This window comes from Eschrichtius robustus, chromosome 7 (genome assembly GCF_028021215.1).
Source record: "Eschrichtius robustus isolate mEscRob2 chromosome 7, mEscRob2.pri, whole genome shotgun sequence".
In the NCBI taxonomy this organism is placed as follows: Eukaryota; Metazoa; Chordata; class Mammalia; order Artiodactyla; family Eschrichtiidae; genus Eschrichtius; species Eschrichtius robustus.
The window spans coordinates 75,167,362-75,194,380 of NC_090830.1; the positions used below are offsets into that span (position 1 = coordinate 75,167,362).

At 53.2% G+C, this 27,019-nt stretch overlaps 1 protein-coding gene across 1 annotated transcript in view; it reads left to right on the forward strand.

Moving 5' to 3' along the window:
* The window catches only part of COL13A1 (collagen type XIII alpha 1 chain), a 146,250-nt gene that overhangs the window by 103,427 nt on the left and 15,804 nt on the right, over positions 1 to 27,019 (forward strand). The window contains 17 exon segments of the mRNA XM_068548868.1: positions 3,788 to 3,832; positions 4,732 to 4,764; positions 5,686 to 5,712; positions 6,330 to 6,392; positions 8,212 to 8,265; positions 9,274 to 9,360; positions 10,863 to 10,916; positions 12,081 to 12,125; positions 12,503 to 12,571; positions 13,880 to 13,903; positions 15,382 to 15,444; positions 16,507 to 16,551; positions 16,897 to 17,049; positions 19,263 to 19,307; positions 21,744 to 21,785; positions 22,801 to 22,827; positions 23,774 to 23,854. Of these exon segments, the coding sequence (XP_068404969.1) occupies positions 3,788 to 3,832; positions 4,732 to 4,764; positions 5,686 to 5,712; positions 6,330 to 6,392; positions 8,212 to 8,265; positions 9,274 to 9,360; positions 10,863 to 10,916; positions 12,081 to 12,125; positions 12,503 to 12,571; positions 13,880 to 13,903; positions 15,382 to 15,444; positions 16,507 to 16,551; positions 16,897 to 17,049; positions 19,263 to 19,307; positions 21,744 to 21,785; positions 22,801 to 22,827; positions 23,774 to 23,854 (957 nt within the window).

Genomic DNA, 27,019 nt, shown 5'->3' on the forward strand with positions numbered 1-27,019 from the left:
CCCTTTGTAATGCTTGGAGCGCCCACTTTCCCAGCTGCTGGATGGCCCGGATCCGGTGGCCGAGCTCCCTGCTGGGAGGACAGGAGGTACAGGAGATAAATTGGGGCCCTCGCGTTTTGGCAGACTATGAGCGCTCCCTCCCCAACTAAGACGTTAGTGAGTTAGTGGATCTAAATTTAGGACAATTCCAAACTTAAACCGTTTAAACAAAATAACTTTTACAAAGTGAAACGGGAAAGAAGGAGCCTCTAGATGTGCTCTCGCGAAGCCATGCCACGAGGAAAAGCTCTATGCACACGCTGTGTCAATGTCCTCCCTTTAGCAATGGCCCCGGAAATGCTCCCCATCCCCAGTCCCACCACCCCTGCAAACGAATGCCCTGCCCTCAGCCACCCTGGAGTCCTTGATCATGACTCTCAGCCCGCTCTCACCTCTCCCACCGTCCAGAATCAATGTTTTCTGGTGCAGAATGAGCCCAGCCGCCGGTTCAGAGGTCAGGCTGGGGCAAGCCCCTGGAGACAAGCCCTGGAGAAGGAGACTGATGAGGGTGGAATGAGCCCGCAGGGTGGGGTCAGCCAGGGCCACCCCTGCTTCCTGCCCAGCAGAGGGGTGGGAAGTGAGGGAGGCCCCAAGATGGGGATCAAGGGAGCCTGGGTCACCTAGAGAATTAAGAGACTTGACCCAGAGGGGAGGGAAGGGGCAAAGGTCAGCCACCCTAATGAGGAGGCTTGCCTCCTTCGAGGCTCCAAGGGGCCCAGATTTCCCCGGAGTGTGCGGTTGTATCTTTATATACAAACCAACATGGGCTGAAGACAGCCCCGATTAGCCCGGAAACCCTCACTCTCAGGGTTCTGCTCTGCACAGCTCACGGGGAGATTGGAGAGCGAGCGTGGGTGGACCCCAGCCTCCTCCCCTGCTGAGGCATCCCAGGCTTCCCTCCGGAGCAGGAGGAGACCCACTGAGCCCCTCGTAGAGCCGCAGTTTTACCCAGAGCTAACGTTCCCTCCCCCACGGAGCCTTGTTCTGGAACTGCCAACACACCCAGTGTCAGCTCCTCAGCTTTGGCCTCGCAGGAGCAGGGGTGGGTAGGAAGTGTCTAGTCCAATCCCACTTTGCAGACCCAGAGAAAGTGACTTATGCAGGGTCACACAGACAGCCTTTCCTGACTCCCCGCCCAGCTCCGTCTTTGGAGGTGGGAAGGTGAGGGCAGATGTATTGGGGGAAAGCTGAGGGAAAGATGGGAAGAGGAAGAATGGGGCAAACAGGAGGTCCTTGAATAGTCAGGGACGCCCAAGCTGACCTCCCACCTGTACGCCCCCACCCCAGGGAACTCTGCCTGGTGTCCTAGGGGCTGAGTCAACCCAGTTGGGTTGTTTGGAATGTGAGCAGGGGTCTTCCAAAGGAAAGAGTGATGGGGCCCTCGGCTGGCGCTCTACAGCCACTGTTGCCAGACTTCTGATGAAGTCCTGTGGCGCCCTCTGCTGGCCGTAGAGCAGAACTGTGCTCACAGGCCGGCCCCGGCTCAGCTCTTTTCCCTAGTGCCTGTGGTTAAAGACACAGCCCTGGTCTGGGCACTGACTTTTCACCCCTATGGGGCACAGACCTGAGGGCCATCCAGAAGAGAGGGCTTTGTCCTGCTTTTGGCCTGCAGAGGGTGTTTAACGGAAGCGATGGAACACCAGTCCATCTGATGCTTGAGGTTGGCCGAGAGAAATGGGTACCTGCACTTGGCAGACAAAAGACCTGTGTCCAAATCCCTGCTCTGTGTGACATTGGCAATCATACCTGGCCTTCCAGAGGCACAGTTTGCTCACCTGTGAAACAGGAATAACATCCACTCCCTCATTGATCAGAGGGAATTCTTAAAGATTGAATAGAAGAAGGATGTAAAGGCTTAACTCAGTGCTAGACACATAACAGACACAGTAAATGACTGTGCCTTTCTCCACTCTTTCCCACAAGAGGGATTTACCAGAATTTAGTGCCTGGGGCAGACCTGGGGCACCAGCTTGTCTGCTGTGGTCACTTCTGAGTCCAGCTCCACCACCTCTGCCTGTGGCTCAGGGGTCCTGGTGGGGTCAGGTGAGGGAGGGCTCCTGCATTTGGAGCTAAAGTTTCTGGGCCTTTTGCAGAATTCAGAGACTTGGCCCAAAGAGGATGGAGGTGAAGCCATCCCCAGCAGACATGATTTGTGTATGCAGGTTACATACACACAGTGGTTCCCGCTGCACTGAGGAACCAGCACTGGGCTATGGGGCAGAGCAAAAAGCTTCAAGAGGAGATGGCATTTGACCAGCACCCCAAAGATGAATAAGGTTTTGAGCAGAGGAAATAGCAGAAAGGCAGAGAATTCTGAAAACGGGTGATGTTTTCAGAGAAACAGTGTAGGTGTCGGGATGTGAGGCGATGAGGCCGGGAAGGAGCAGGGGTGGAATGCCATGCTCAGGAGCCTGGCCCCTTTTCCACAGTCAACGCCGGGCAGTGGCAGTTTCAAAGTACAGGAGTGTTACTGTCCAGTCTGTGTGTTGGACGCTTTTCTGGATGCCAGCGTGGAGGCCCAGTCATGGAGGGGAAAGGTTGGAAGTAGCTCCAGCCTCTGCAAGGAGAAGGGTGGGCCAGGGCTTCCTGTAAGATGTCAGGGAAGGGATGAAGTCAGCTGAAAAGATGGAGGCCAGGTGGGGCCATGTTCCCCCTCTGCCTGTGGGATATGCAGCGTGGCCTCCAGGCCACAGGGTCTGAGCTGCTACCACGCATGCTGCACAGCGTCCTGAGCCCTGGCTGTGGCTTACACTGGGACTTCTTTTGGGGTTCCACTCGTGGAGACAAAGGCCTCCTTCCTCCCCTGCACCCCTCCCTCTCTGACACAACAGGTAAGTCTTGGCTCACCTACTCTCGGCCCCCAGTTGTTGCTGGCTGTCACCTCCAGCCTCATCTCCTCCTGGTGTGTCCTTCCAAGGAGGGCAGGACACTCCCTGTTCTTCCTGAGCTCACTCCTCCCCTTAGATTTGGCATTTTCGCCAGGAAGTAAAGAGGTTGCACAAAAAGACAGGACACTGCCGAGATGGTAGAGCAAAGCCCAAGCGTGATATCCTGGAGAAGCAGCGCCGTGACTGGTGCCTCTGGCCAGGCAGGGCCAGGAATGCAGAGAAGTGGGTGGGCTCGGGCGCTCCAGGCCATGCCCTGCCTCCATCCACAGTCCCCCACCGCCCAAAGTGCAGGCGGACCCTCCCCGACCTGGGGCCAAAGCCCTCATGTCCTCGGGAAGAGTTAGACCCAAGGAACCTGGAAGGAAAAGGACCCCAGGGAAGAGGAGAGGCCGGAGCCCGTCTGGCTCAGCCAGCAGTACCACCCATGCAAACGTGCAGAGTGAAAATGCGCAGGAGGCAGCAGGCCAGGGAGGGAGGGAAGGTATGCAGTAGGCAAGTGGCCAAGTGGGCGGCTCAGGCCCACGGCCCTAGCCCAGGCCCCCGTCAGGCAGGAAACCTTGTGCAAGTCCGCTTTCCCCCTCCCTGGACGCAGGCTCCTGGTGGGCCTCTCTCTGGGGCTCTTTCCTGCTCTGTGGTCTGTGACTTGGGACCTTGTGCAGGTCCACCTTGCTGAGGAGAGTGGCCCACCGTGGCTGCCGGCGATGGTGGGGACCTCAAAGCTCCTCATGGGCTGGACGGTCATCCCAAGCTTCCACAGCAACCACTCTCACTGACATCCTTGCAGGCCATGCTTCCAGGGCCAAGACCTTGGGCCCTGAGTCTGGTCCTCTTCTCACTGTTTCTCTTGTTTCTTCCTTCAGGGAGAACGGGGCATGCCAGGGATGCCGGGCAAACACGGAGCAAAGGTACGCCACCCCCAGGCAGCTCCCCCAGCCCCAGCCCTCGCTCCCAGCTCCTCCTCCTTCCCACATCCTGTCTTGCTGTAAAGACAGGAGCCGGGGTGCACATTTCTTCCTGTCCTCTCCCCTTTGCTGCCTGGCCTGTCTTCCAGGCAGGGGTGCTCCTTTTTGGCCCATGTGCCGTCACTCAGCAGTGCCCTCCCAACATGGCCAGGCCTCCTTGTGGGCATCTGTGGGTCATAAAAGTCCTCTCAGGTACCCCCAGCTCTGGCTGCAGTTCTGAGACCCATGTGGGAAAATCATCTTCACTTGGAATTTACTAAGTGGTGTGCTTGGCAGCCTATTTACCTCAAAGTTGGTGGTCTTGGGCTGATAAGGAAATGGGGTTCACTCCCAGACGCTCCCCAGTCCATCAGGGCTTAGGGCCAGAGAGCTCCCTTGAGGAGAGTCCCACGGGCACCCTCAGTGTCCATGAGCTTGGTGAACTCAGCCATCTACTGTTGTCCCCCTTCCCTGTGGCTCTCCCTTTCTCCCCTTTCTCCTCCATCCCCTCCTCCTCCCTTCCTGTCCCAAGAAGCCCTCCCCGCATTCCACCCAGGGATGCCCCTGTCTAGCCCAGCCATGGGCTGCCTGATACAGTGCCCTGTGAGTCCCCCAGGAGGGTCTAGGGGCTGAGCAGGTGGGTGGGAAGACCAGGGAGCCCAGCTGAGCTGTGCAGAGCCTCTTCCTCGGGCCCACTCCCTCTGTGCCAAGCTCAGCAACCCCCTTCCCTGTGGGCCTGGGGGCAGGCAGAAGCCTCCACATCTCGCATCTCTCCAAGAAGAGGCTGGGAGAGGAGGCTGGCCACCTCCTCTGTGCTTCCCGCTGGGTGAGAAAATCCCCATGCCTTTCCTTCTCTCTGCCAGGGGGCTCCTGGAATCGCTGTGGCCGGGATGAAGGTCAGTGGACCTTGTAACTCAACACCTGAGGGGCAGGATGGGAGGGATGGAGAGAGGAGAGAGTTGGGCTTCAGGGGCTCATTGGGTGGCCACTGGACCAAGGAGGGAGCAGACAGGATTCAGAACCACTTCTCTTAAAGCAACATTTATGCCAGATGCACAGATTGAACAACAGATGTTTAACTAAGCCTTGCAAGTAAGTGGCAAAGGTTTACCAGCCTCAACTAAAGGTCTTGCCAGCCTGCCAGTGTGAAAGGAACCTAGCACTTTCCTTCACACTCCAAAATTCAGCAGATGGGCGGGGACACCCCGGAAGCACAAATGCTCGATGTGGATCTCCCAGCAGGTCACTTACAGGGACACCGTGTCCGAAGCAAATGCCCCTTCCTTCCTCTCCCTCCTCCTGGGCTGCCTCACGCCTGGACCCCTCTCACCTGGGGGAAGAATAAGGGACAGTCCAGGAGGGGCCTGAGTCCTAGGCAGAGGAAAGCCCTGGGCTGGCCAGACGCTTCCCTTACCCTCAGATGCCTTCACTCCTCTGCTCCTGCGTTCACTCACTCTCGCTCTCTCATTTCTTTTTTTTTTTTTTTTTTAAACATCTTTATTGAAGTATAATTGCCTTACAATAGTGTGTTAGCTTCTGCTTTATAACAAAGTGAATCAGTTATACATATACAATATGTTCCCATTTCTCTTCCCTCTTGCATCTCCCTCCCTCCTACCCTCCCCATCCCACCCCTCTAGGTGGTCACAAAGCACCGAGCTGATCTCCCTGTGCTATGCGGCTGCTTCCCACTAGTTATCTATTTTACATTTGGTAGTGTATATATGTCCATGACACTCTCTTACCCTGTCACATCTCACCCCACCCCCTCCCCATCTCTCATTTCTTTACCTGAGTCTTGTTTTTTTCGCACACAGGGTGAGCCTGGGATCCCAGGAGCCAAGGTACTGATACAGAGGCAACGTTCTGGGCCGCACCGAGCATCTGGCGTAGGGTGGAGGTGGGAGGGGCTGCTGTTGTTTTGCTCCTGGTGCCCCCGAAGGCTAGCCTGGGGCTGGGCACCTGACTGAGCAGAGGAGAGCCTGCCGGGAGGGGCTTGCTCCTCAGGAATGCTCTGCAGATGCCTCCCCCTTCCCTGGATCCTGGCCTGGGCAGCGGTCTGGTTTGCATTCACACCAGCTCCAGTGGTGACTGTTGCCCCCTGCACCCACAGGGCTCTGTCTCTCTCATCCAGGACAATAAGAGATGTAACATGAGAAAAAGTTTCCATGGTCAAATACGTTTGAGAAATGCAGGGTTAAAACTATTACGCAGGTGTCTTTACTGCAGGCCTTCTCAGAGCCTTTACTATGCTAAATATAAATTGGGAAACTCTAAGAAAAAAAAAATGCAGGGTCTTGTGCAGCATTTTCAAACTTTCTGACCAGGGCATTCTTTTTTTAAGAGGAGCGTCTTACAAGGCAAGTATTCTGGAAACACTGGTCTATGATTACTGCCCCTCGTATCCCTCACCACCCATACCCCATCCTCTTATCAGTGACTTTCTCTTCTTACCCCAAAGGGAGACCCAGGAGCAACAGGGAAGCCGGGGCCCCCAGGTTTGCCGGGAAAGATGGGGCAGAGGGTAGGATCCTGTGTCCTTGAGTGTGTGCTCCCTTCATCCTGGCCTCTGCTGGTCCCCCACTGCCTGCCCCACCCCTATGGCTGGCGTGCTGCTTGCAGTGTACGGTGGGTGCATGTGTCTCCAGGAAAAAGGGAGTGCCTCGATGGCCTGGCAAAGCTTCAGAAAATTCACACTCAAGAGCACAGCCTTTCTCCTTGAAAGCCATTGGGTACCCAGGAGGAAAGCCTAGAAGGAAGGGAAGCTTTCCCTCCCCCCACCCCCATCCCCCAGGACCTCTGTAGGGCAGGACCGCACCCTTTCCCTTAGACCTGGCCTGTTTCAGGGGGTGCCCCAGCTAAAGGCAAAGACACAGCCCAGGCACAACAGGGCCAGCTGGGGCCTCAGGATTCACATCCCTCTCGTCACCTGGACCCTTATCTGCCCCTCCTCTCCTCCCTTAGCCTGCCTCAGGCCATTTTGTCATTCAGCTTCTACCCAAGGGCAGGTGGCAAGGGGAAGACAGCTAAAGACTTGGTGTGGCATCTTTTGTGGCTCCAGCTGAAAAGTTCATTGAGACATGTGAGCACATTACAACCCTAGGGTCCTCAATTTATATTATTACCTATGAGAACCACTAGCCTTCAGGCTATGGAGAGTGGGGCTTCTCATGCTGACCAGGCAGGGGCCTTCTTGATACTGGACACTCTGAATCAAAGTGAAGTCTTTGTGGCATAGAAGGCGGACCTGGGTGCTGGACCTGGTTCTGTCACTGCTGCAGTGAGGGGTCGTCCACAGTCTCGGAACCCCTTCATTTCTGCAATGAGAGCAGGGCTCTGGGACTTGTGCCATAAGGGAGAAAAAGTGTTCTTCAGGAAGAAGCTAGTTAGGGAGGGGTACTCGTTTACTAGGGCTGCCCTAACACAGGACCACAAACTGTGTGGCTTCTACAACAGAAATTTATTGTCCCACAGTTCTGAGGACAGAAGTCTGAGATCAAGGTGTCGACAGGGTTAGTTCCTTCTGCGGGGTGTGAAAAAACTCTGTTCCGTGCTTCTCTTTTAGTTTCTGGTAGTTTGCTGGCATTCTTGATGTACCTTGGCTTGTAGAAGCATCACCCCAATCTCTGCCTTCATCTTCACATGGTGTTCTCCCGATATGCATGTCTGTGTCCAAATTTCCCCTTTTTATAAGGACACCAATCATATTGGATCAGGGGCCCACCTCATAACTTAGCTAATTACATCTCCAATGGCCCAATTTCCAAATAAGGTCACATTCTGAGATACTTGGAGTTAGGACTTCAACATATGAATTTTCATGGGACACAATTCAACCCGTAATAGGAGGCAAACTTCTCAAAATATTCCTCCAAAGGAGAAGTTCTGGTTCGACGGTTTTTGTCCTCCCTAGAGGTAGGGGGGAGGTAGATGGAAAGCTCTCCCTAGAGACCAGGGGTATCTAATTGCTAGACATGACAAACATAAAAAAGAGCCAAGCGGTTTAAAAAAGCCTTTCCCAAATACCGGCATTCTGAACTGCTCGCCTGTCCCCAGGAGACCCCCAAAAGTGACTAAACGCTCCTGGCCCCTCTCCCTGCGTAAGTGCTGAGGGCCCCGCCCACACAGGACTGGGAGGATAACGATACCAGTGTGAAGTGTCCCAAGGAAGGAGTCAGGTCCCTGATGGGGTCCAGCAGGAAGCGGAGCCCTTCCGAGAAGAGCCCATGCAGGGGCAGGGAGACGAGAGAGGAAAGCCAAGGCCCGACGCTGGAGGGCTGGTGCCTTCGCCGACATCCTGGAGAAACAATTCCTAACCCAAACTGTCTGCATTTCCTCCGCAGGGTGAGAAGGGGGCTTCGGGCCCCCCTGGGCTGCTCGGCCTCCTAGGGCAGAAGGTGGGTAGCAACCAGCTGTGAATGGTGGGTTCTGTGTAAAGGCCCCAGTGTCCATCCCCACCCAAATTCCTAGCCCTGCACATTCACACGGGCCCCAGCACCGGAGGTGTCCCTCCCAGACTGGGGGAAAGCAGCTGGAACACAGCCAGATTGTGCTTCGGGGGACAGAGGCATGGGGTTCCACGTGGGAGGCCCTGATTGGCAAAAGAAAAAATGCCCAAATTCAAAGAATTTAGTAGCTATGACCTGGTCTGATTTCTTTGCACCAGCTCCGAAAGTGTGTTCCACCGTATGTGAGCTCCGTAAGATATTCCACTTTAAAAAAAAAAAAAAAAAAAAAGACTTGGGTCAAATAAGTTTGGGGAAAGCTATATAAAACAGGTCCCTCAGAACTCTACTCAGTACTCTGTAATGGCCTATATGGGAAAAGAATCTAAAAAAGATTAGACATATGTACACGTATAACTGATTGACTTTGCTGTGTACCTGAAACTAACACAACATTGTAAATCAACGACACTCCAGAAAAAATTTAAATAAATAAAGCAGGCTCCTCAGAGAGTCATGGGCACCTTGGCCTAAGAGGCTCCTAGCACCCTGCAGTGAAAGAGCCTGCGAAGCTTCATTTCACTTTGCCTTTCCAACATTGTTTGGCCACCAGACCCCTTTTTTTGAATATTCCCAACCTGCGGAAGGAGTGTTCCAGGGAACACACTTTGAGAAACACTGCTCTAGATCCTGGTCCTGATGGGTGTCTTGTTCTAGCTCTACACCCGTTCTCCTTCAGTAACCAGCTCCATTCTCTCCTCAAATCCCACAGCCAGGTTTCTGAAGGCCTCTGGTCCCCAGCCATCCTGGAGGCCACAGTCCCTTAATGTCCCCCAACATTCAGCATAGACTGAGAGGCAGTCTGCTGCCTTCAGTCCTTCGAACTGTGAGGGGAGAAAAGACAGGGATCAACCACCTTCCTCCAGAGCTAGTGATGGTAACTCTACCTTCCACCCCCAGGGAGAAAAAGGTGATGCCGGCAACTCCATTGGAGGGGGCAGAGGGGAGCCTGGGCCCCCAGGACTCCCTGGGCTCCCAGGGCCAAAGGTGAGTCTTTCCCTGGGATCAGTGCTCAAGGCAGATGTTTGTCTGTGGCCTTTATCCGTAGTCCATTTTGGGGACTCCGTGTCCTGGGCTCCTTGCCTTCTCTCCTGCTCTGTGTGGTTTTTCCAGTGGATTCTAGAAAGGTCATTTGGACCAAGCTTCTGCTTCCAAGCATCTCTAGGGCAGATGGATGGTCTCATTGATTCAAATGGCTGTAATGTAACTGAGTCAAGGACCAATGGCTGCAAGGTCTTAGGACAACCAGAAAGGCCCCTAGCTTAGGCTCTAAATCAGTTGCAGGTCAGGGATCAGCTGGGCCCACCTGGTGTGGCGCACTGCGGGGAGGTAAGGTTGCAGCAGTGGGACAGCTGCAAATGGGGCTGCCCACACTTTCCCTGCAGAGGGTGGAAGCTGCAGTGGTAAGACTTGAGTTCTGCCAAGCGGATGCCTCCTGCATTGCTCGGTTTATTTTAGCAGCACAGGGAAATAAGGGGGTCTCTTGCTTAGCTTATAAGGAAAGGATTAATTACTCTGCATGATTTGAGGCAATACCCTCATTCATTCCACCGACGTTTATCAGGGACCTGCTATGGGCTGTGAAGCTGCAGAGAACCTGCCCTCGGCTTGCCCACCATCTAGCAGGAGAAGCAAACCCACAATTCGCAGGAATATAGTGTAGGGAGCCACAGGGAACCCCACAGACAGGCAAGATGAAGTGGCAGGAAGGGTCTCGGGCGCAGCGCCACATTCCCAAGTGACTGTGGTGAGAATAAATAGAGCTTCCCTGGCATGAGCACCCAGGCTCCAGGGCATGCCCGGTGCTGAGCCTGTCTCGCTGACCCTGAAGGGCATGGATACCAGGCATGTCTTGGGTCTTGATTTGTGGTTGGAGAAATCTGGTCACTCTTGTCCCTGTATCCTAGGACAAAAGGAAGGGAAAGCTAGAAGACTGTCCCCAGACTCATGTCCTCTTTCCAGGACCAGGCAAAATCTTGAATAAATGAAGTATTTGGAGTGGGCCGCCTCCTACCTCTCCCTGCTCCTCCTGTCCTAGGCCTCCTGGGCACCCCATCCCCACGTTCCCAGGCCCCTCCCGCTCCCCTCTGTCCCCCAGGCAGGACCTGATGAGGTGTGTAAGAGTTCCAGGCTCCAAAATGACCTGCCTCCTGCCCCTGGAGGCTGATGGCAGTCCACAGTTAGGGGCCTCGACAGAACTGGGCACGCGTGTGTTAACCGAGACCTGAGGAGGGCCTGGCAGCACAGAGCCCAGAGGAGGAAGGGAGTAGTCAGGGAGGGCTGCTAGGAGGAGGTGAGACCTGGGTGGGGCCCAAGGGTGGGAAGGAGTCAGACAGGTGGAATGGGGTGAGTTAGTAGAAGCCAGCAGGGAAAGAGACAGAGACCCAGAGACACTTACTAGAACATCAATAGCAAGACCATCTTTTGCCCCTGAAGCAGCAGTCCCAGCCGCCCCGTGTGCCCTCACCCATCTCTCTCCTCTTGCCCAGGGGGAAGCTGGAGCTGATGGCCAGGCGGGCACCCCAGGACGGCAAGGAGACAAGGTACAGGAGCCCCCAGATCTAAGAGCTGCAGGATGAGGGTCAGCTTGGGAGTTCAGAGAGAGAGACAGAGAGAGAGTCTTGGCCGTCCTGCTGCTGGGCCTCCAGGCACAGGGCTGACGGCCATGACTCGTGCCTACCATCTCTCCTGGTCGCCTCGGGCTTTGGAGAACTTCCACTGAGACGGCGGCCAGGCAAAGGCAGGCCCAGGGATGGGACACTGGGTCTGGGGAGAGACCCGGAGCCCCTGCTTCTGCTAGCTCCCACACCACTGGTAAAGACGGGGCCCCACTTCCCTCCAGCTACTCCCTGTGGATGGGTCAGCCTGGTGCTGCTGTGTCCTTCGCAGGTGCGCCGTGACTGAAAGGCTGTGGGCTTGGGGAGGTGCAGGGCAGGTTACCTGGAGGCGAGGCTCCATGAGCCGGCCAAGGGCAGGGTCGGCAGCAGTTGAGTTATATTAAAGGGTTTGTTTTCCCTTTTTTTTACTTTCTGTCTTGATTTTCTAAAATGTGTTCAGTGTTCACATTATCCCAGAACAATTGGAACTATGGTTTGCCTTTCGCAATTTACACCACGTTTCATTTATTCCCCACAGTTCTGGCCTGTTTCCAACAGGAACAAATCCCCCCATCCCGACCTGCTCCAGGAGGCTGGGTGTTCTAATGCCTCGCCCTGGCCCCCATGTTTCCTCCCACAGTTTGGGTCTTTCACCAGCAGACAGGAACCGCCTGGGCTGTCCACGGCAATTGTCAACCACCCAGGCAATTAGCAAAAACTTTCTGAGCCCTTGCTCCTTGAGCAGGATAGAAATAAAGAGGGGCAGAGGGTCTGGTCCCTGCTCCCGAGGAGGTGGCTGACTTAGGGGAGGGGGGGAGGTGGCCAGACGGACATGGGTGGAATCACCAACAACTAATGTGGGACAGAAAGAAGATCTTCCAGCAAGAAGCTGGCGGGAGCTGGGAGGGAGAGGGGCTTGCTGGCCGGTGGAGGTGCTTCCCAAGGGGTGGAGCCTGCACGGGATGCACAGGGAGCCCTGCGCCTCTCAGCCTGAGCTGAGCTGAGCCTCCTGGCCCCCTCTGAGTACCCTAACACACGGCCCATCTGGGGACACCAGATTCTCTGTACCCGACTTTGTGCCCATTTCACTCCGATTTTGTCGTGCAACAGGGGGAGCCTGGAGCAGCTGGAGAGCAGGGACCTGCTGGCCCCAAGGTACGTGCATCTCTCACCCAGAGTCATAGCACCACATCTCACCTCCCTGGGGTCACAGGGTGAAGTGGCTTGTCCCCGGGTCCTTGCGGGGGGTGGGGGGAGCAGGGAAGAGCTTTCTGGCCCCAGATAGGAGGTCTGACATTGCAGCCACGATCGGACTCAGTCTCCCCCAGGTCTGTCTAGTCCAGGGTTCTTACACGGAGTCTTCTCTTTGGTTCTGGAGCCCCTGGGCATCCTCTGAGAGTGTTTGGAGCCCCCAGTAGCCGCCCCAGTTGCTCTGCATCCCCTGTGCAGCCAGTGATGGTAGAGAGCAGAGGCGCTTGTCCTGAGGTCCCCGCTGGCCCAGGCCCTGAGTGCAGGTCTCCTTTGTCTCGTAGGGCTCCAAGGGCGAACCCGGGAAAGGAGAGATGGTGGACTACAACGGAAACATCAACGAGGCTCTCCAGGTGAGCGGGGCCTACCCAGAGACGGGAGACCTGGAGGTGCTCATGGGCCTCCAGGCTGTGTGATGAGAGAGCTGAGCATCCCAACACCCTGACTCATGTCCCCAAGGCCAGGCCGCTGGGCAGAGCTTCTGGGGATTCATCCCCTTGCCTCCTCCCCTTCGGCCTCCCCCATGCAGCCCCCATGCACACGGCCCCCTCATTTGAAATCCAGATGGCCTGGCTTTGGGTCTGGGCCCAGCTGGCCAGGTACCCTGGCTCTGGGTCACCAAGAGCCATAACCGGGGATTCCTGGCGCCTGCGGGGTGCTGGCCCACTTGGGGTTCTAGGACTCCATTTCTCCAGCGCACACCCTCCTCCTTCACATGGTAGAATCTGTCTTCCTGGAACACGTCTACCTTTGTGTCAATGTAATCATATTTCAGGTTCATAAGGTACCCTCGTTTAAAAGCGGGGCTTCTCAACCTGGGCACCACTGACATTTGGGGCTGGGTAACGTTGGTTGTGGGGAAGCCTGTCCCGTGTGCTGGAGGATGTTCAACAGCATGCCTGGTCTCTACCCACTAGATGCCCATAGATGCCTCCCCACTCCCAGCTATGACAACCAAAATATGCCTCTGCACATTGCCAAATGTCTCCAGGGGGACAAAATCACCCCAGGTTGAGAACCGCTCCTTTAAAGGAATCTTTGTACCTATGTGAATCCATTTACAAGCTGTACCGTTATTTTTTTTAATGCCAAGAGTTGTCCCTCTAATTTATTTTTCCAGTGGTGCCATGTTTTGTTCTATTGTGTCTGTCTGTTTAAAGGGAGGTACAATCAGAGCCTTAAACCTGGGTTCTAGGAGAAGAGGGAAGATCAAGGAAGGGTCCCAGTGAATGATTAGAAAGAATGGGAGGAACTTCCCTGACAGTCCGGTGGTTCAGACTCCGCCCTTCCACTGCAGGGGGCATGCATTCGATCCCTGGTCAGGGACCTAAGATCCCCCATGCTGCGAGGCCAAAAAAAACCCCAAACAAACAGAAGGAACAGGAGATGCTGCTTCCCTCCCGCTCTTGTAAAGAGACAATTTGCCGTCCATGTTAGGGCACGTAGGAATCTGTTGTAGCTCCCTGCCCAGTGACTACAAGCCTCGGGGAGGGGAGAGGTGAGGGTGGGGCGGGGCTGGAAGGCACAGGCCCCCCGAGAGGGTCTACCTCTACTGTGCTCCTTCGAGGGGCCCAGCGCCCACGTTTCCAGGACTGGGCCGAGGGGACCCTCCATGTGGCTCTTATTTGCCCTTCAACTGATCGCATGGTGTTGGTTTTTAGGAGATCCGGACCCTGGCCTTGATGGTGAGTCCTCCTTCCTGATTTCCCCGGGCACTGGGCTGAGGGCTGGTGGAGGGCAGCCTGGAAGCTAGGACTGGAGGTCTCGCCTCCAGAAGGTTAGGGTTGACCCTGCAGTGCTGGGGCAGGGGCTGACCTGAGCCTGAGCAGGGTCATGGCGGTCGTCTGGAGTAGCTCTTCACCGACCCGGTGGTGCACTCCTGTCACAGGACAAATACTGGTTCTTGTTGCAGCTGTGTCAAGGAAATAGTGGTATAGAGGAGGATGTTTTCATGTTCTCCAATCTTTTGCTAATAAAGTGCATAATCCTAAAAAAACTCAGTAGCGACCCTCTACCTTTCCCTCTTTCCTAGAAATCAATTTCATTCTCTGCATCTGGAAAACCTGTGAATTCCAAGCCTGGATTTTGCACGTGTGCCTACCAGTGACAGGCTTTCAGTAAATATTTGTAGCTAAAATCATTACCACCAGGTTTAACTTCCAAGGCAGAGAAGAGAGGGGAGATCACAACGTTCTCAAACTAACTCACACTTTATGTCATTTAATATTTTTAGTGGCCATGTGCCACAGAACACACTTAGAATTAAGCACCAGTCGTACAGTGCCCCAATCCCAGAAACTGGTATTAACCACATGATTCTAGAATCAGTGAGCTTCATTTGGAAACATTAAAATAGATTATTTGAAATAGCTCTTTGAAGCAAAACTTTCCGAAACATTTTTTTTAATTTTAAAAATCAACCTTGAATTAATCATTTACATGCAATAAAATATACCCATTTTAGGTGTAGAATTGGCTGAGTTTTGACAAATATATATACCCATGTACCCACCACCCCAATCACTTCAGAAAGTTCCTTCATGCACCTCAGGAGTCAACCCCACACTTATGCCCAACCCCGAGCCACCACTGATCTGCTTTCTCTCACCATAGCTTAATTTGTCTTTAGTTCTAGAGTTTCTTATGAATGGAATCACACAGTATGTAGGTGTCTGCACCTGGCTTCTTTTGCTCCGCATAATGTGTCAGGGTTTCTTCCTTCTATGGCATGGCCTGTGCAGTGCTCGGTTCTTTTTTCACTGCTGCTTAGTATTCCATTGTATGAATATGCCAGATGTTCAGCTGTTGATGGACATTTAGGTTGCTTCCTGGAGACGTTTTTAAGTCACTGTCAGGGAAGGTCAGATTTATCTTCTTGGAGCCCAAGGAGCCCCCAGGGTGTAGATGGACAGGGAGGGAGAGGCTGATAAGCGTGGCCCTAGGGTCTCCACCCCCCCACTTTAATCCAGACACACTCAGTGCTTATCTGCCTTACACTGTGGGGTCTCCATATTTCCTTTGCAAAAAAAAGTGTTCCTGCCCCTGATGAAATGTTTGGAAATGACCAATCTCTATAAACCAGCCTCCACATACACTTCTCTGGAGACAGGCCACCCCTCCTCAGTTGGAAAGTTCTCCCACGTGTCTTTCTTTCCTTTCCTAGGGGCCCCCTGGTCTTCCTGGGCAGATTGGCCCACCCGGAGCTCCAGGGATCCCAGGCCAGAAGGTAACACTGTCTTGACAAGGGGGGCGCAGACCCTGCAGAAGCCCTGCATGTGTCTCTGAACGCGGGACCCCGCGGCTGCCCCTCATCTGTGTCCTTCTCATGTTCCCAGAGCCACCACCTCACTCCAGCCTTCAATTCTCCCCAAAGCTCCAAGGCACCGCCTGCCCACCGACTTCACCGCCGCTTCACTGCCCCCATCCTCAGCTCTGCCTTTCTTCCCTTGCTGTCTGTCTCGGGCTCCTGTAATTCACAGACCCCTCTGATGTGGTGGGGCCGGCTCTAGACGAGCCCCCGCCCCAGCCAGAGCCACAGCAGGGACCCAACCCGCCATCAGGGCACGTGGCGCTTGAGCCCCTCCCCAATCTCACCCCTCCCTCGATTCCTGCCTTTGCTCCCTTTTATCCTCTGCCCCCCACCCCTGTGATTTTTCCCAGAAGGCCAACACATTTGCCCCTCTGTCCTCTGCTCATGAGGTCCTCTGCCCTGAAGTCCCTTCCCGTTTTCCCTACCTTTCAAAGTCTTCGTATTCCAAGCCCAACTTGAAGGCCACCTCCTCCCTGAAGCCTTCCCTGATCTATCAGGAGGAATTCACTGCTCTTTCCTCTCAGCTTGCCTTGGTGATGCAGCTGGTTGTTTACCTGGCCTCAAAGCAGAGGCCGCACCTCCTTTATCTCCCTCCCTGACTTAAAGAAGGGACTCGGGTTGATGTGAAGTGAAGGGAGGTCCCCGTGTGGGGGCCAGGACTGGAAGGCTGAGTTTTGGGGGAGGGAGAACAGGGAGGCAAGCACCCCTCCTGGGGAGCGCCTGCGCCGTCAGAGGTGCAAGGTTGTGGCTAGAACGTGGACTGTGGAGCCAGAACGCCCGGACTGGGATCCAATCTTCACTAACTCCAGGCCTTGCGCTCACAACTCTGCACTGGGGTCCTCACCTCCAAAACGGAGTCGGTGAAAGTACATACCTTCTGTGTGAGTGCTGAGGATACCTGACATAGGAAGTGCTGTATAAATAACAGTTATTGTTCTTCTCTGGCCTGAGAGTGACCTTTAGTTGTTCTGGCTACAGGGGGAGATTGGACTGCCCGGCCCTCCCGGACACGATGGGGAAAAGGTAAGGACACTCCCAGACAAACCTCTGAAGATAATCTTTGCCCTGGGGGGTGAGGGTACAGAAGGCTCTGGAAGGGAGCCTTGTGGGGAAGGGAGAGGGGAGGGGAGGCCCGCCTCTGGAAGCCCAGCCGAGCCCCAGGAGGAGCCAGGCCGACCCACGCTGGGATGGGCTGCGGCCCCTCAGACTCCCACCGGGAGCTGGACAGGCTCTCTGGCTGGTCCAATCAAGCGCCGAAGAGCCGAGTCCTTTGTACCCTCAGCAACCCCCACCCGGCCACTCTTTCTTGTTCTTGCCCCTCGTTTCTCTATCAGTGTATCTAATACGTGTTGTTGATCTTTTCTCCAGGGACCTCGAGGCAAACCGGGAGATGTGGGCCCTCCTGGTCCCCAAGGCCCCCCAGGAAAGGCTGGGCCTGCAGGACTGAAGGGAGAAGATGGCCTTCCGGGGAACCCAGGAGAGAAGGGGGAGAAAGGGGAGATGGGGCAGCCAGGCCCACCGGTGAGTGCCGGGGCCCACCCAGCATGATGTGGCTGTGCGCTGTGCCAGCTGCAGCTGGAAACCGGAGCCGGGAGCTGGGGACAGGGCGCTCACCCGTTTTCCCCTCAAGCTTTACTTTATAAAGCCCAGTTTCCCGCCTCAAGAGACCTGGGTCTTGTTGTCATCTCCTATCTGTGTCCGCGGGAAAGCCACTGAGCCTGGCAGAGCCTCGGTTTTCTCATCTCTAAAATGGGGATGATTGGAAATTCGCTGGTGGCCTAGTGGTTAGGATTCCAGACTTTCACTGCCGTGGCCCAGGTTCAATCCCTGGTTAGGGAGCTGAGATGCCACAAGCCGTGTGGTCAAGGGAGGGGAAAAAAAAAAAAGAGATTTCTTAGCTACAACACCAAATGCATAATTCATTAAGGAAAAAAACTGATAAATTTGACTTAACCAAAAAGAATAAAATGAAAATGGGGATGATAATGCCTTCCCTGGATACCTCACTGAGTTGTTGGGAGTGTAAAACTGCCTCTTGGGACAGCATACCTATACCCAGGAGAGTATAGGGACAGCCCTAGACCCAGGAGAGGTACAAACAAGTGACCTTAGCCGAGGCCAGCTAGGCCTCTGGCTTGACTTGGGAGGCTTCTCTGGGCTTCATGGTTTCCAGGCAGCACCCTAGACACCTGCCCTTGGAGGAAGGCGGCCCCACGTGCATGCCACGGCAGGTCCCAGACCTCAGTGTGATGACCTTGCCCTTGACTAACAGCGATCTTTTTCGATCTCTATAGGGTCTAGACGGCCCAACAGGGGAGAAAGGAGAACCAGGTGACCAAGGGAGACCTGGAGTGACCGGATTGCCTGGCCCGATCGGGCTCCCAGGATTCACGGTAAGGCGAGGGGGCCGAGCATCAGGGTGGTCAGCAGGCCTCTGCTGATGAGGGCAAGCAAGCGGGGCGCCCTCACTGAGGTCACCTGCCTGGCGGGTGCCTGGTGCTGTGATGAAGCTGCGCTGGCCGCCAGCCTGCCTGCCCAGCCTGGGGATGGGAGGGTCCTCTGGATGAGCAGCTACTCCCTGAGGGGCAGTTGGGTGTCAACAGGGGTTCCAGCTCCCTCCGCTCACAGCGTGGCGGCCTCCATCTCCAGGGGCCAACATAGTTCCAAGGTGCTAGAATCTTGGACTCGGAATTCTCCTCTTAGAAGTGGAAAGAACCGCAGAGGTCAACCGGTCCCACCTCTGACCCAGTGCAGGATCCCTCGAAGGCCACTGACTGTGGCTGCCCCACTCAGCTGGGACAGGCAGGCAGCTGGTAGCCTCCTGACATGTCCCCTCCAAGCTGGAGGGAATGCTTCCGATGTGGTGTGAGGTACCCTCATCAACCGCCCTCCACCCCCATGGCCCTGGCTCCGCTTCTAGAGCCGTATTCACTTTCTGTAGCTGCATAACAAGTCACCACAAATTCAGTGGCTTAAAACAACACACGTATTATGGCACAGCTTTCGTGGGTCAGGGGTCCAGGCCCATCACAGCTGGGGCCTCTGCCCAGTCAGGGTGCCATCCAGCTGCAGCCCCATCTAGAGCTGGGGTCCTCTTCCAAGCTCACTGCTACTGGCGTAATTTTCAGTTCCTTCTATAGTAGCAACGACTCCCTCAGCTCCTAGAGGCCACCTACAGTTCCCGGCCACTCGGCCTTCCCTCTAGTAGGCAGATCATATTATAGCAGCTTGCTTTTTCAAGACCAAGGCCAGCAGGCATCTCTCAGTGCATCCTAGCAAGACAGGTGTGTGAGTGTGTGTGTGTGTGTGTGTGTGTGTGTAACATACTTGTAACACAGTCTTAACCTATCATTTGTATAACATGTATAATTTGTAACATAAGCTTGTAACATAATCACAAGAGTGACATCCCATCATCTTTGCCAATAGACCATATTCTACTGGTTAGAAACGAGTCCCAGGTCCATCCTAGGGCCTCTGCCCTGCAGGATCCATACAGAATATCAGCCTCTCCTCCCACGTGCTAGAACCTCAGCTTCAGGAAGTCAGTGATCACAAGTCCCCCGCCCTGGCCTTCGTCCTTTGAAGGCCAGCTACCTCTGCAGCCTCCCAGGTGGTCCTTGCTGATATCTAGGCCTAGTCTAGTACTGGTCAGGTTTGTCACAGATTTGAGGGTGTCTGTCCCAGGATCCCCCGAGTGCTGGCATCCACGCCATGTTGTTTTGTGCCCACAGGGAGAGAAAGGAGAACCCGGGGAGAAGGGTGACCCAGGAGTGGAGGTAGGTTGTGCCTGCTCTGCTGCTTGTGTCACAGGGATTATTTGACAGGGACCTTGTCACACCACAGTCTCTCCAGTGTGCACATCACTTCCGTGCTCTAGAAGGAAACTCACAACTGCCTGGCACAGGAAGAGTGCAGGAAGCTGAACATTTCCTGAGCACCTCAGGGGGTCAGCAAGGACCCACAGGTGTGCTCCACGGTCTTCCCATTAATCAAGTCCCTCAGCAGTATTCACACAGCACCTGCCATGTTCCATTCCAGTGCTAGCGCCTGGAGACAGGAAAATAAGACCATCCCTGTGCAGCAAACAGTGCCCAGTCGTGGGCACTAGAATGGCAGCAGCTCAGGGAGTCGGGTGAGCACCCCAGAAGATGGGTCATTGGAGCAGGGTCTTGAAGACTCTGTAGGAGTTTGCCTAGAAGCTCCAGAGGTAGGGTTTCCAGAGAGAGGCATTATTCTTTTGAGAAGTGTGGTGGTTAAGGGAAAAGGGGAGAAGAGTGGAGTGAGAGGTAGTCAGGATGGAAGCCAGCTTCTCATAACATGGGAGGGAATCAGGCTCAGGGTAAGAGCCAGGAAAGCAACAGAGGTCGAGGATACGTGAGGGAGAGACTATTTGGTGGAAGGGCCTGGGCCACCCAGACACCACCGCAGAGAGAGACCACCAAACCCTCGGTCACCCTTCAGTGTCACCAAACCCCATCTGCATTTAGTAACACAGAACTGATTGTATAACATATATGTTATTTATTTGGATAGGCTCCTAAAGAAATGCTCTGAAATTCAGAAAAAGCATAATATGCAAAAATGTTCCTTCCAGATGTATTTAAACTAAAAATTGGGAACAGCCTGCGTTTCTAACAAGAAGGAAATGATTAAATAACTTACCACAAAATACTAATGGTAATAATAGTCCCCATGCTGGAGAGCTTTCCTTATGCCAAGCCCTGCTCCAAGCCCTGGCTAGCTAGGAACTCATTTTTATTCCAGTCAATGAATGACACATCAACATTGAAACCAGGCTTGTGGGGAACATACAAAAAACGGAAAAATGGGTTTTGTGTTAAGTGAAAAAGAGAAGAGAACCAAATTTTATATATATATGATATCATCATAAGTATAGCCATACATTCAAATACATTTTATACATCAAAAAAGAGTAGAAGGAAATAAAGCAAAATATTAGCATTACTCAGAGATATTTATTCTTTTTTCTTCTTTCAGTTCTCTTTAATTTACTAATGTGTTAATGAATTTGTATTCCTTTACATTTTTTTATTTTTTAAATTATCATATAGTAAAATGATAATACGGTAAAATTGACTTTTTGACAGTTCTATGAATTTTAATACATGCATAGATTTATATAACCTCTACCCCAATCAAGATATATGAATTACTTGTTTATAATATGAAAAAAAGCAGTAAACTTTTTTTTTTTAAGAACGTAGAGTTTCCAAAGATTGAGTTCCCTGCAAGGAGACTATAGTATTATGGAGTTAAGAAGTCCACATGTCCCAAGCGACAACAGGGATCCCCTGTCTGCCCAGTGCAGAGGCTCCCTTTATAGTCACCTGGCAGAGGGTCCCCATGCTGGCCACCCTCCAGGGGATTCTGTCCCTGGGAAGGTGAGGTGCCCAAGGAGAGTCCAGAAGCCGAAGTGGGGGGGCCAGCAGGCAGGTCTCCTTCCTGCCTCTTGGGTGGCTGACTGTGGACAAATGGATGTCCATCTTCACCAGGGACAGAATCTACCCTGCACGGCATCCTCTGTAGAGAGGAAGACCGCCCTGGGTTCCTTCGTGTTCTCTGTCCAGTCCGAATCTCTTTGACTTTAACCTGCCCTCAAGAGAAACGGAGACCCACAGTCCCCATGCTGTCTGTTACAAACCTGGGGAGCTTGAGGAATATTCTTCAGAAGCATCTCAGTCTCCCCCCATTCCAGACAACCAGTCTCTCTTCCTTTAAGCTAAAGGTCTCAAACCCAAATGCCAACCAGGACCAGACATGCAACAAATGAATGCAAGAAGTCTGGGTTAAAAATAATAGGGAGTGGTGAGGACTGAGGTAAACCGAAGAACTCAAGCCCCACCCGGAAGGGAAAGCTCTCATTGAGCTCCAGGCAACTGTTGCCATGCAAGAACAAGAGCCTGAGGCGGCCAGATTTTCTGGTTTTTCAAAAATATCCAGAAGAATAGACATTTTGAGGGTATTTCATGCCAATGTTTGTTTGTTTGTTTGTTTGTTTTTTCAAAACACTGTGCAGGCTGATGAGTTGCTGTGAGTTTCTGACCTGTTCTAAGCCTTTATTTGGGAGACTGTGTGCTGGTAGTTCTGTCCTTTGGCCTTGCAGTCCCTAGCCGGACCCCAGGCTATGGCAGAAGGCAGGACCCCTTAGAGTATAGCAGGGAGTGGGCTAACTGTCTCCCTTTGGCTTCTAGGTTCCTGGGCCACCAGGGCCAGAGGGGCCTCCCGGACCTCCGGTAAGTTTGGAGGGCTTGTCTGTGTTTCAGTCCACTGTGATTAGGTCCCTAACATCCCCTCCCCATGGCAATCACTGGGCTTAACCTCAACCTTAGATCACTATCACCTCCTGCTTCCACGGTGGGATTTTCACATCCACAAGCCCCTCCCTGCTCCTCTTCCCTCCCACCTTAAACAGGCATCATCTCTGTGACACCAAGGAGCCTGGGCATCGCCTGGTTTCCTGGAAACAGTTGACTGGCATGGCAGCCCCGAGGTCCGGTCCCAGGGTCTGGGCCCTCCTTGCAGGAGTAGGAGTCATTCTGTCACTCGGTTCTGCCCTTTGCCATCAGACATCTGCTTCTCTCCCTCTTTTATTCCTGCTAACCAGCCAGCAAGAAGACCAGGATTAAAATAGAAAGTGACCCATTTAAAACCAGCCCCACTGGATTGGCCTTTCCATAGTTACAGATGATAAGGCACCTTTAAAGGGACCCCTATGCATTGTGCCTCGAGGGTCCCCAAGCATCCTAAACCAACAGATGCTGGTCCTTGCCTCTGCCGGGTTCACAGTCCCCGTGGTGATGGGCCACCCATTGTCATTGGTACAAGTAGTAGTAGTAGTAGTAGTAGTAGTAGTAGTAGTAGTAGTAGTAGTAGTAGTAGTAATAATGACAGTAGCCAAAGTATATTGCAACTTACTATGTGCCAGATGCTACTCTAAGCACTTTGCACATATTATTTAATTTTTGCTGTGTTCCCTCTGAATTTTGTCTTCATGAGACTCTGAATCTTCTCTCATGAGTCAGCTGTGAGGGCCACAGAGAGATTCTCAGTCCCTGGCTGGGGAAGCCTGGCTCAGACCCCACCCCAGGAAGTCCTAAGCTGGCCCCCCCCTTAACATTCCCTTCTACCTCTCCTGGGCAGGGGCCCCAGGCCAGGCTCTGTACCCTAAGCCCTTGCTTTTTTGTGGTCCGACTTGTGGACAAGGAAGTCGACTTAACCAGAGGTGCTTTGTTTTGGTTCCAAATGCAGGGGCTCCAAGGCGTTCCTGGACCAAAGGTAAGAAGAGATCACGTGACAGGTGCTGGGTGAAGAGGTTGGGTGAAGGTGCTGTGTCAGTGAAGGCAGAAAAGAGAGAAAATGCTTCAGAGACAGGGGACCCAGCTGACCCCTTCCCTAAACGAAATCATGTGACACTTCAGCCAGTGGGGTACCATTAGGACAGAATAAAGTCCTGTGGTCCCGTTAACATCCATCATTGACACTGGGCAGGCTTTGGATTCAGAATTTTCCCATCCATCAATCAACCCTACAGAGTGACAGGTTAGATTCTTAGCCAGTGATGAAATCCTTTTTCCATGTAACCTGCCCCAGACCCTTCACTCACCCTGAAGTATAGGTGGCAGACAGAGGGTGTCATAGCAAGGGACCCCTTCCCAGGGCCAAGCCCACTGGACTCTGGCCTGGGACTCTCCCAGCTCCCACCCCCAGCATTTCAAATGGATAAGAGGGGCTGGAGGCTGCTGGCATGATAACAGCCCTTGTCTCCTACACTGGCGTTCTCCAGGGGACTATTAGGCAGTTTCCTCTCCTGGTTAGTGTGGGAGCCTCAGAGCTCGTGGTGGCATTTCAGGCATTCGCCATCCAGTATCTGCAGGGTCCCAGTTTTTCTGCTATGCAAATGGTCATCTATGCCAAAGCCTGACCTGGAACTGACCTATGGGTTTGTCTCTACTCCTGCCATCCCTTTTCCCTTTGGGGACCTCAAAGTTACCACAGAGATACTCTGTAGTAACTGACTGTAACTGAGGCAGAGCCAGGCTAAGAATTCAGCAATTCTTGGAGTCCCCAGCCTGCCACCCCTGGGTCAGGCACCTCCACCTCCTCCCTCCTCTATCTACCATCCCTCCCCACCACCCATCCCCATCTGCAGGACCCCAGAATGCAAGAATGAGTTGTCTGGGCCATGCCCTTCTGTGATCCCGCCCATCTCCCTTTCCTTCAGGGGGAAGCAGGACTAGATGGAGGAAAAGGAGAAAAGGGCGTCCAGGGAGAAAAAGGAGACCGAGGTCCTCTGGGATTACCCGTAAGTATCGTGCACCCAGCAAACTGGTGCGAGGAGCCTGGCCGGGTGGTCCTGACGAGGTGCTGGGCAGGGCCCTGGGAGAAGGCCACTGGAAAACTCGAGGTTCTAAAGTTCTGAGCATTCCAGAGCTCCGTGGGGTTTTGCTTTCCCTCCCGGGCGAGACCGTAGGCTCTAACTCTCTTACCGAGGGCCTCCTCTGGGCTGGACCTGGCCTAGGTTCTGGAGGAATGTGAATCTGAATACGACAAAGCCCCCCACCCCAAGGAGGACCCAGCTGGGAGCCAGAAGGGGCCAGAGGACAGCCTTAGGCCCTACTTGTGCTTGTTTGAGGCAATAAAAATCTGCCCTTAATGGGGCCAAGCTTAGAGGACTTGGGAGCATTGGGACAATAGAGTATTCATGTCTCTCCTACTTTCCCAGGCAGACCCCAAGAGAGCCCCTGCTCTCTGCTCTTAAGCACTGGCCACAGCAGAAAAGCTTGCAAAAAGTCAGATCCTCTGGTCCCAGCAGGCTAAGGCCATCCACATCTTGGTTCCCTGAGATCTCTGATCTCAGCTAAAGGCTCCAGGTCAGGGCAGGGGCTGCTCAGAAGGCATCTGCATCTCCGGATGTCGGGCCTGGACTGGGCGAATTCCTTTGCCCCAAGCTCCAGTGACTGATGGTCTCATCACTGCCTCACCTGTCTCCAGGTGAGCGCGTCCCACCATCCATCCCGGAGCCCTGGGCTCCATCCTCTTTCACACCCCAGTGAGGCTGGCACTCTTTTCTTGTTTGTTTTTCAAGATCTGGAAGGGACTTTAGGATTCCCTATAATCATTTTATTGGTGGGTCCAGAGAAAAAAGCGAGTCACTTGAGGTCACATGTGAAGTCGATGGCCTGGCTACACCAGAGGCTGCTCCTTCATTGAGGCCACAGCCTTGCAAAGGGCTCTTTCCAGCCACTAAGGCTTCCTCTGTGCTGGGCACAAGGCCAGTTCCCACCCCCAGGAAGCTGTAAAAAGCAGAGGAATGATGGGAAGCCCAGATGCCCCAGCTTGGCAGGGTTTGAAGGTCTGGTTAATGTAATCACAGCAACCAAACAGCAAGAACAAAAGGTATGATTACACCTCATTAGTGCATCAAATGTGGGAATATTTAAGGAGCTGATTCGCTTGACAGGCTACAGTAAACTGATGACTTTAGCAGACACTTTCCCATGTCTTAAGCTGTGTCCAAAATGACTAAGTACTTTTTACTATTAAAGTGCCTTCCTGCCCACCCCCACTCAACCACAAACCTCTCCTTGTTCACCTTCATGGCTCCAATAACCCTAGTGAACATTGGGGAATTCAGTCAGGGGTTGAAATGAAGACCATACAGGTAATATAAACAAAGCAAGCGCCAGACGAAAGAAAAAGTACCCAGTCTATCTTTAATTTTTCAACTTTTGATAGAGACATGGGTACAGAGAAGTGCTTTGGCTAGCTTAAGAAAACAACAGAGCAAGCAGTGTTCATAAAGGGCAACTAACGTGGACGTCAGAGGGACAATAAGGAGTGGTGGGGACTGTGGTAACAGCCCTACTCAGTTCAGCTGACTGTTGCTTTGGGGGAATGAGGGTCCGGTATTTCTGCATATTCTAATTTTTCTAAGGAAGCTACACATCTGGCATTTGATGGGATATCTCCTCATTTTCTAATATTAAATCAAAATTATCTGCAATACTGCAACCCATACAAAATATGTCAGTGGCCCACGTATGGCCCCAAAAACTCCAGTTCATGCCCTCTGCGCCAGACCTCTCAAGATAACTCAGTATTAACGCTGCATAGACAAAGTATATGGATGTTTAGCTAAAGTTCTCTTTTTAGGCTTCCCCTCAGTGTTTTACTTCCTATAGCAGCAGCCTGTGTTTCCAGGCACATCCTATTGCGTTCCTCTTATTTACCCTGCAGAAGTGGTTCTCAGTGCTGGCTGCACATTGGAATCCCCTGGAGCTTTTCAAGTATGCTGTATTCTGTTTGAATTGGGCTGGGGTAGGGCCCAGGCATCTGTATTATTTAACATCACCCCGGGAGATTCTGGCATTGTAGCTGGGTTTGAGAACCACAACTCTCTAGGCCATAAGCAAGATTGGTCCCAGAATTATGTGGTCCTAAGACTCAGAAGCGAGGCCCTGTAGGATCCTGCTACCCAACACCCTTCCCCCAGGAGGAAGCAGCTCCCTGCCCTCCCTTACCTGGCGGTATTCCCCCACCTTTAAAATCCTGAGGCCTAGGCTCGTTTCTGAGGCTCAGTTGGAAGCAGATTTCAAGAACTCAGTCCTTACTGGCCTAGGGTGTCCCAGTTGCTCTCTCCCTGCTTTGTCTTATTGGCATCATCAGAGAATTGTAGCCCTGTTCTCCTAGGTGGGTTGTAGGGGCAGCGTTGGAACAAGAGCTCTAATTCCCACTGTATATATCACTGGATGCTGCATAGTGAGCGGGTCTTAATAGCATCCCCCCTGCCAGACAGTTTATTCCAAGGGATACATGGCCTTAGACCTCTGTCCCGGTCAGCTGCCCCTAAAGGCTTTTTCTATAAAAGAGGCCTTGTCTGGGATAATATGAATGGATTGAGTGCGTTAAGCTTTGCAAACTGTCAAATGCCAGAGGAATGTCAGGCATCATTAGTATTATCACTCAAGGCCCCAACTCCTCCCACCTAGCTGAAGTTGAAGTAGGCCAGCTTCTACCCAGATCTCAAAGCTGGATGCTGTAATTCAATGCTGAGCCTCCTGGGGTCCCCCAGTGCGGCCTCGCCTCAACAGGTATGCAAAAAAGGCTGGGAAGACCACCCTCAACTGGGCCCCACCTGCCATGTAGGCGTGTCTTCCCCAAGTTAAGACTGGTCCCGGGAAGGATGCACTAGCTCTGGTTCCAGACACCTCTCCATGAATTTACTTTCTATATCTCTTTCCCTGGAACACTGCAATCCCTTGGAAGAGAGGTTTCTGAGAGAGGAGGAAAGGAGAGAGGGGAGCAGGGGGCACGGAGGATCGGAACGGCCACCTGCACTGATCTCCACCCAGCTTGCTCAGCAGTTGGCCACACTGCACTCAGTGTCTCCATGTTTTTGTTGGTTTTCATGTGAATACATTACCTGTCCTCCCAAGCTTATTTCTCCCATGTTTGTTTAATTACCAGC